The sequence below is a fragment of the Homarus americanus genome, unplaced genomic scaffold (assembly GCF_018991925.1).
Source record: "Homarus americanus isolate GMGI-L3 unplaced genomic scaffold, GMGI_Hamer_2.0 scaffold39675, whole genome shotgun sequence".
In the NCBI taxonomy this organism is placed as follows: Eukaryota; Metazoa; Arthropoda; class Malacostraca; order Decapoda; family Nephropidae; genus Homarus; species Homarus americanus.
This window is the reverse complement of record NW_024736071.1, coordinates 16,747,038-16,757,037: the sequence shown is the minus strand read 5'-3', so window position 1 is coordinate 16,757,037 and position 10,000 is coordinate 16,747,038. Positions and strand designations below refer to the sequence as shown.

General features: G+C 38.0%; 1 protein-coding gene and 1 long non-coding RNA gene across 8 annotated transcripts in view; both read right to left on the bottom strand.

Annotated features, from left to right (window-relative positions):
* Positions 1 to 10,000, bottom strand: part of LOC121871837 (protein FAM76A-like) — an 83,910-nt gene that overhangs the window by 44,005 nt on the left and 29,905 nt on the right. For 3 of the 7 annotated variants that reach the window (XM_042374363.1, XM_042374364.1, XM_042374365.1), the window contains one exon: positions 1 to 5,843. This exon is cut by the window's left edge and continues 1,238 nt beyond it. The exons of the other annotated variants lie outside the window; for them this stretch is intronic. In XM_042374363.1, coding sequence (XP_042230297.1) covers positions 5,613 to 5,843 — 231 coding nt within the window. In that variant the 3' untranslated portion in view covers positions 1 to 5,612. The remainder of the gene's footprint in view (positions 5,844 to 10,000) is intronic. 7 annotated transcript variants of the gene reach the window in all.
* Positions 9,970 to 10,000, bottom strand: part of LOC121871839 — a 794-nt gene continuing 763 nt past the window's right edge. The window contains exon 3 of the long non-coding RNA XR_006089966.1: positions 9,970 to 9,993. This is a non-coding gene — a long non-coding RNA (uncharacterized LOC121871839). The remainder of the gene's footprint in view (positions 9,994 to 10,000) is intronic.

Here is a 10,000-nt window from a genome sequence, read left to right as displayed (position 1 = left end):
TAACAATATTCAGTAACACATTAAAAAGCGAAAAAGGAAAACATCCAAGATCAATATATAAACCTGTGTTAAAACTTCCTTCAGTCATTCATTCATCGCTGATTTATACATTACAGTGAAACCTCCATGCAACAGACTTCTCTCTCCATATAATCCGTTAATAGAGGCTTCACATCTAATGGTCCCTCAATACTGTATATGGTTTATCCTCTCTGTTTAGTCCGTTAAATAGAGGATTCATTGTACTCCCCAAAAATACTGCTATGGAAACACCTTAAGGTACACTCAGCAGGGAACCAAACACAGAATGAGGGTAAATAATTGTCATCTACAGTATTCAACTTTCAATTCCGAGTAGTTGTATGATCATCACCCACTGCCAACAATGGTGAGGTGAGGTTAGGTTAGGTCCTAACCACCCTGACCCAAACATCATACATTTGCCAACAATACAGTACAGGTACTAGACAAGGAACAAATAACTCAATCAAGTAACTGAGTCAATAACAATATCTGTCAGTATGCCACTATATAAGCACTGCACTACAACACACCTGCTGGAACAGTCAACATTTCAGTAAAATTTTCAGCTTTAAAAGAATGAAACTCCATAGCTGCAGGTACAGTCAAATACTAAAGTCCTGTTGGTCGCCTCCCCCTGAACTACGAACCCCCGAGAGATTCAGATTCTTGAACCTGAAGCAGCAGTAGACTGATACATTATTCTATCCATACATGCTTTCGATTCATAGGTCTGAATCTCTCGGGGGTTCGTGGCTCAAGGGGAGAGACGACCAACAGGACTTTAGTATTTGACTGTACAGTATAGTCAGTACTTAAAAGGGGAAGGAATGGGAAAATATCTGTTAACTAAAACAAAACTAAAACCCACCAGTCACACATCACATCGACTCATCATCTCATGACTTAGTGAGACAAAACAGGAATCCAATATTCTTATCACAAAAAAGGAAAAAGTTTGGAACTTAAAAGGATATTTCTCTTCCTAATATCAAAGAGGAATAAAATCACTAACTCCTGATAAGAGATACCAACATGCCACTACAGTAAAATCACTTCCAAATCAGAGCAATAATCCACTTTATTACAATACACCATTCTGTAGACAGTACAGTACTCTCTTAGTCGTGTTTCCTTCACTACAACACTACCATCTGTCCATTATAAACAATGCTCGCAATGGACTTTCTTCTCTATATAGGAAGGGTACTAGTTGATTGGGGATCAAGACTAGGAAATTCTGAATGACAGTAGGGGGGGGGGGGGACAGCCTACATGTAAGGACCCCCAGGATACCCAAATTAGTAGTTGCTCTGAGTTAAGCCAGCAAAAAGCTATTGGAAAAAATCTTCACTATCACCTTCACAATTAATGCATCACTTTAAAAGCTCATTAGAAGTCTTCCAGTACATAAACCAGTACAGTATATAGTATGTATAGTCAACTACTGAAGTCCTCCAGTCGCCTCTCCCCCTGACCCACGAACCCCGAGTTTCAGACTCATGAACCCGAAGCATTTATAGACAGAATAATGTATCAGTCTACTGCTTCGGGTTCATGAGTCTGAATCTCTCAAGGGTTCATGGTTCAGGGGGAGAGGCCAACAGACTTGGGTAGTTGACTATACTGTACTACAGATATATAAATAGAAGAAAACATTTCACCAAATATAAAAAAACTGCTTGTATGTGAAAGATCCAGAGTGCACTGTACAGAGAACTTTGGAATACAGTGAAACCTCCATATAATGCATTAGATGGGGTATTTCGCATCGAATGGATCCTCGATATAATGGCCTTTCATCTTTATACAGTTCATTCGGTGGAGGTTTCACGTCTAACTGACCCTCGATACAAAGGATTTTCCTCTCCATATACTGTAGTCTGTTATAAAGAAGTTTTACTGTACTCAGACATACATTTGATTATCCACAAATGCTGGAAGATTATCAGAACATAAATTATAATGTAATATCACCTACAGCTTCTATAAAGAAGACATATTTTGTGTATGAGTGTTTGCCAAGATTTATCATATTTCTATACATGTAAATCCTGAGTTTTCTTACATTCTTGGTCAAATCTACATGAGGAGCACAGAACTGAAGTAGGACAAACGTCGTAAATGAGAAACAGAAAAACAGTTAGAGTTTGCGAAAATTCAAATTACTATAACTTTGGAACCAGTGAAGATATTGAAGTGATTCAAGTGGTAGATTGTTGTAGCATTGTTAATGCAGATTCAAATGATAAATAGTGAAAGGCATAATATAACATTGTTTTCTGGGCATACCAGTGCTTGTTTTTCATACTTCTGTTCTGTGATCCTCAATTGTTCTGCCACTCAATGAAAATCTAAAATTAACCAGTCATAACACAGGAGATTGAATGAAATATAAAAAAACAGCTTCTGTTTTATATACTGTATTTTAAACCACTTTAGGGGAAAATTTCAGAATGAAAAAGGCATCATGAGCTGATAAAACACAAGATGGTGAGGTTATCAGCAAGGAAGGTAAACACAGGATGGCTAGTGACATGGTAAGTATAAATATATTTTTGACCACATTTTAGCTAGTGATTTGACCATAAACCAGGTTATGACATGGGCTAGCAAGCAAATTGATAATAAATGTGTTGCGACAACACACACAGACAGACTGGCAGGCAAGTGACAAATACACACTTAGCCAACTGCTTCATCACCCCACCCCCCCCACATGACCCAGTGTTGGAAAGTAAATCAGATACTGCAAGGCTTAAAAATTAATCAGACAAAAAGATTGCCCACCACAGAAAAAGTTTCAGATCAACATAGCGATGAAAACAAATCATATGAATAATTTGAACATTTCTTTTTTCCTCACTAAAAAATAAATAAAATACAGTTTCTAATATATCCAATATTATGTTTACCACGAGCTTGTTTTACATAGAAAAGACATGTTAAATATTATACAGTACACATCTTTGGAATACACAAGCCTCCATTCATTATACATTACATATTATGCAGTTTGTTAAAGGAAAAACATCACTATACAAATTACCTTAAAAAAATAAAATAATAATAATTATAGAATATACAGTACTGTGTATATATATATATATATATATATATATATATATATATATATATATATATATATATATATATATATATATATATATATATATATATATATATATATATATATATATATATATATATATAAACCAACAGTACATTATCAACTATATTTTATGTTAATTATTACCTTTTCTAATTATTCAATTTATCAGTCATAGTAATGTGCAATGTTGAAATGAAAGGGGAAGCAACTGATCAACCCTAAAGTGTCATGCTATAGAGTACAATCTTGTAAACAACAGTCTCGTGTCAGTAAAGTCATCAGGTCGTCTTCTGAACCTCAATAAACCTGCCCAGGTTAGGTCAGGTTAAGGTCGGGTCAGGCTCTGCTAGGTACACACTATGACAGAAACAAACAATGGCCTTGACTCGACCCCTCTGCCAATTCCTTATTTTTTTGGAAACTCATAAAACATCATATTGTAAGAAACTTTACATAAATCTTCTGAATAAAGTTCCTGCCTACCCAAAAGATCATTTTCTGGACAGATATTTATCATAATTACTGTACAGTACTTCAGTAATATATGTCAGGCTATCAATCCCCCATTTCACTGTTGAAGTGTAATTTTTCCTTCCAAATTGTAATAAAACTAATTACAGGACATCCCCGTTCCTGACCCAGTTCGTAAATTGATCTGTTTGCAAGCCATAACAGTGATAATTCCATAGTTTAGGTTATATTAGGTTAAAGTACAACCCTGACCATAAAAAAAAACAATAATATCCCATACATAACAAATGAATATAATAAAGTGATGTTAAACAATAAAAGTATTGTAAAACATGGGATTTAAGTTACAGATTTTAGTGATGAATGTATTGGGACCCAGCTCATAAGTCGGGCATTTGTAACTTGGGGGACTGCCTGTATGTACTAATTTGAAGTGTGAAGTCAGGAGTAAGAAATACAAATAACATAAAATAAAATAAAAGGGTTTAACAACTCAAGACAGACTATGTGCTCTGTCTCTCTCCCTTCATAATTATCCTCCATTTCAATAAAAAACAAAAACATAGCAAGCAGATATCTAACAAGACTAAATTTGCTTTTAAAAATATTTAGCAAGTATTTCCTCCTTTACTTTTACTCTCCTCACCAACCCCACAAGAGAGGCAGCAGCAGGGTCTACCTACACAATGGTTATTAATTTCAGTGTAGTATGTACACAATACTGTACTGCATTACTGTACAAAGTAATACTCTTGGCAAACTAATACTAACACAGAAAATTGTACCACATTACACAGATAATGGTTTGTATATGTACAGTCGCCTGCACTTACACCTGGTACAGTGGTGAAGTGTTCTGTGAGATGTGGCAACTCTGTGCAATGCTTATGTATCATCCTTAGTCTGGCTACTATTGTGACATTCCTTAGGGCCATTCCAGGAGTTTTAAGACAATGTAAACAAACACAGAGTTGCCACACCACACAAAATGCATCACCAACTGTATTAGGTATAAGTGTAAGCAGCTGAACCTTGCATCAGTTACAAAATAAGACAAAATTATCGTATAATTACTGTATTCCACTGTTAGTGTTGACAAGAGCGGTGTACAGAATATCAATTTAAACAAAGTAATACGACCACTAGAGTGATCTCCATTTAGTTTTATATTCTCTCAAAAACAATATTAAGAGTTACAGTGCTGTACCAGGAAGTTTTCTCCTGACTACAGAGTTGTACAGTGTATAAATCAAGTACACTATATACAATCTTACCAACAGTGTTTTTATCATTTACTGTAGTATTTAAATAATAAAAATATCTACCTCAGAATTGAATTGTGTTTTAATACACTCTGAACCTTAACTTACATATCTAATGTACACAGCGGCTATACCAACACTAATCTTGCCAATCAAATTGTAATTTTACAATCTTTGGGAGAGGTTTCCCATTATACATAATAGTACTGTATTTGTTTCTAAAAATAATTCTTAAAAATATATATTCCCAGAAGACCTCATTAGCTGTACAGGAAAACATTACTAAGTGTGGTGTCATGACCACCAACTACAGCACAGCACGACACTACACAACACTTCGGGCACTTCCAACACCTCCAATGTTCTTCTAATATGCTTTGGTCATAACTGATTATTTTAATAAACAAAATTATGTTATACTTAAACTGATGAAGAAAAATTGACCAAAAACTAAATGAAAAAATACTGAATTCAGCTGAAACTGAACTGATAAAATACAAACAATTTACACACACACACACACACCATATTACATAAAATTAACTTAATAATGGAATGAGTTATTAAGAGTATTATTTTGTTTATGTCCATTACATAATAATTAAAATGTACAAGGTGTCTTCAATACTGTATTGGAACGCACGCACGCGCACACACCTCTGTACTGATCTTTTACCACCTGAGGAAACCATCATGGAAGTGCCACCACCATCACACATGTTATCATCACTACAGTAGTTACAGTACTACCCAACAGAGGGACTGTCTGTGCCCGATGAGCCTCCGTCTGTTGCAGACAAGACGGCGTTTTTATCTCCTCTCTTTTTCCCTTTGTTTAATAGAGCGATCTCGCGATTCTGTTCTCGAATTTTCTTCTGCAGAATATCAGTTTTAAGGTCAAAGTCACGACTAACGTTCTTCATTTTTTGACGGAGTTCCTGTTCGATTGTGAACTGACATGCTTTTAATTCAGTCATCTGTAAGAGAATAAGTATGTACAGTATAAGGCATTAAGACTCAAGAGATGATTCCTGTATTACTGAGATGTATTGTATACACCTGACTGATAACACTGTACCACTTGTAGCTTTAACCATTCTTCAATACTGTACAGCTGTCAGACAAGACACTTAATGCCTTACAGTTCAGTGACTTAAATACAGTACAATACTGTATTGTACATCACGCTTATACAGTAAAAAATAAAAAAATTGTAGCTGACGGTACTGGGCCCCACCACTCCCCTTCACTGAAAGCATGAATTTGTGTGTGACTTTGGCGGGAAATATTCTTTATTTCAAACTTCTTCTTTTTTTTCACTCATATCAAGAGAGTTAATGTTTTCAAGCAGTTATATCTTTACATACAATAAATTTGGCATTAAAATGAGCCAGAACCGGGTATACTTAACAATTATACTGATTGTAAATGTATTTGCGATACTGTTTATCATTATCAATCAAACATTATGTATATGAGCCATTGAGCTCCATGGGGGGGGGGGGGGCTTATACCATCAACTAAACAGAAAGAAAAAATATATAGTCAAAACATTCTTCTCATCATCAAACGTGTCTCTATTTTTTTCCTTAACAATAACTTTAAAATATTAATATCTTTGCTGCTAACAACTTCACTCTTATCATGCATTAAACTTTGTCCTCTCTCTCTTTCTAGATACAGTACTACAGTATACTGACCTACTAACCTCCGAGCGAGTCAGACTCGTAAACCCGAAGCAGAAGACTGATACATTATTCAGTCCATAAATGCTTCGGGTTCATGAGTCTGAATCTCTTGGGGGTTCGTGGTTCAAGAGGAGAGGCAACTGAAAGATTTTAGTAGTTGACTGTAGAGTACTGTATGGGAGAATGTAGTCCGTTATATTGAGGTCTGTTAGCTATAAACCCTCCATATTACAGAGTATTTGGGAGAGTACTGTACAGTCTTTTAATATATATATCAAGGTCTGTTACATGTTAAACTTCCATATAACGGACTACAGTGATACTTCTATTTAATGATTTACAGGTATATAGAGATGAAAGTCCATTATATCGAGGGTCCATTAGATGTGAAACCCCCATCTCACGGATTATATGGAGAGAGAAGTCCGTTATATGGAAGTTTCATTGTCAACCAAATCTAACCTAACCATGGCTTCATTCACTCCAAAATAAAGACATTATTACAGTATCTAAATTCAATAAATATTACACAGCATTCAATACACCAGTGACGAATTATCCAGTGACAAAATATACAGTACAGCTCCTCCCCGACTTACAACCTACTCAACTTACGACCACCGCACTTACGACCTGCCTCAGTAGTACCAAAATTTGGTCAAATTACGTATTTTCAAGTCCCAAAGTCAGTACACAGACAAAATTTTCGTTTGTAATTCACTTTAAAATGGCTGGCAAGCTTAAAAGTGAGTGTTTTGTGGTGCTGAGAAGAAAAAGAGACACCCATTTTAGATTTTCTATTTATTATTTATGCATTTCCGACTTACGACCATTTCAACCTGGATTTGGGTCCCTAACCCCGTCCTAAGTCGGGGAGGAGCTGTATTCAGTTGACACCTTAAAATATGTCCCCAACATTTCTTCTTCTCTTCTTATGTCTACAATCTACCTTGTAGACATTGAGGCAATTCTCGCTCTTTCAAAACAAGAACTTTTAGTCGAGGCAAATGACTGGAGACCACAGTACTGCACCTACCACTAAGTTCAGGGAAGACCTTGAGGAATTCTTTATGCCTTCTCCCTGTCTTTGCTAGATCAGTAATACCCAGGCAACATCTCCATAACAGATTGGTTTAGTGCCACATAATCCACATTGAGTGAGTGTCATCAGGCCCTCTTTGATCCTCCTAATATATGTAATCATTTTCTACATACTACAGTACAGTACACTGCTGTATTCATAAGATTTCACTCAACAGATACAGGAGAAATTCAACTAAACCCAAGAATTCAATTACAGTATCATTTAAATATTATTTGTACATATTTGTTCCAGTACAATAGCAGTAGAGTAACGGTAAGTAACAAAGTATAGCACAAGTTTGTTACACGACACAAGTAGATTTTTTCTGGATTTACTTTTATTTAAGTACGATACACCCCAATTAAATGTGGCAGATTACTATCTCTCAAATATTGTAAAAATAATTATAAGCTCCAAATCATTGATGCTGAATGTTAGTACAGTGAAACCTCTACTAGTGTTTATTGGACTACAGTATATAGAAAGGAAGGTCCATTACTGCACAATACATTGAAGATTTGTGAGATGTGCAACCTCCATCTTATGAACTGTATAGAGATATAATGTCTGCTAAATTGAGGGTCCGTTAGATTTAGAATACCCATCTTAATGGATTAAATGGAGAGAGAAGTCCGTTATATAGAAGTTTCACCGTAAGATTTTTTTGTACAGTATCACCTTAAAATTTACCTAAATCCCAAAAATAATTACTGTATCACTTTTTAGCGATATATGGAGTAGACCTAGAGGACACACCGTACACAGAGTAGACCTAGAGGACTCACCATACATGGAGTAGACCTAGAGGACACACCATACATGGAGTAGACCTAGAGGACACACCATACATGGAGTAGACCTAGAGGCCACACCATACATGGAGTAGACCTAGAGGACTCACCATACATGGAGTAGACCTAGAGGACTCACCATACATGGAGTAGACCTAGAGGACACACCAAACATGGAGTAGACCTAGAGGACACACCATACATGGAGTAGACCTAGAGGACACACCATACATGGAGTAGACCTAGAGGCCACACCATACATGGAGTAGACCTAGAGGCCCCACCATACATGGAGTAGACCTAGAGGACACACCATACATGGAGTAGACCTAGAGGACTCACCATACATGAGTAGACCTAGGACACACCATACATGGATAGACCTAGAGGGACACCATACATGGAGTAGACCTGAGACACACCATACAGAGTAGACCCTGGGACACACCATACAGGTGAGCAGAGGACACACCATACATGGAGTGGACCTAGAGGCACACACCATGCACGGTAGACCTGGGGACTCACCATACATGGAGTGAACCCTGAGGACACACCATCAAACACAGGTAGACCCCATCATGGAGTAGACCTGGGACACACCATACATGGAGTAGACCTGGGGACACACCATACATGGAGTAGACAGGGACACCTACATGAGAGACCCAGAGGACACACCATCATAGGGACGAACCTGGACACACCACAAGTGAACCTGAGGACACCATACACGGGTGAACCTGGGGACACATACATGGATGGACCTGGGACACACCACACATGGAGTGGACCTAGAGGACACACCATACACAGAGTGACTAGAGGACACACATACATGGAGTAGACCTAGAGGACACACCATACAGGAGTAGACCTAGAGGACACACCATACATAGAGTAGACCTGGGGACACACCATACATGGAGTGACCTGAGGACACACCATACATGGGTAGACCAGAGGACACACCAATACATGGAGTAGACCTGGGGGACACACCATACATGGAGTAGACTAGAGGACACACCACACATGGAGTAGACCTAGAGGACACACCATACATGGGTGGACCTAGAGGGACACCATATGGAGTGACCTAGAGGACACACCATACACAAGAGTAGACCTAGAGGACACACATACATGGAGTGACTAGGACCACCAGGGTAGACCTAGAGGACACACCATACCTGGAGTAGACCTAGAGGACACCATACATGGGTAGACCTGGGGACACACCATACATGGAGTGAACCTGGAGGACACACCATACACAGAGTAGACCTGGGGACACACACCATACACAGGTAGACCTAGAGGACACACCATACACAGAGTAGACCTGGGGACACACCATCATGGAGTGGAGCCTAGAGGACACACCATACATGGAAGACCTGGGGACACACCACGTGACCTAGAGGACACACCATGGACCGAGCCACAGAGTGAACCTGGGACACACCATGCACAGAGTAGACCTAGAGGACACACCATACACAGAGTAGACCTGGGGACACACCATGGGTGAGCCTGAGGACACACCATACATGGAGTAGACCTAGGAC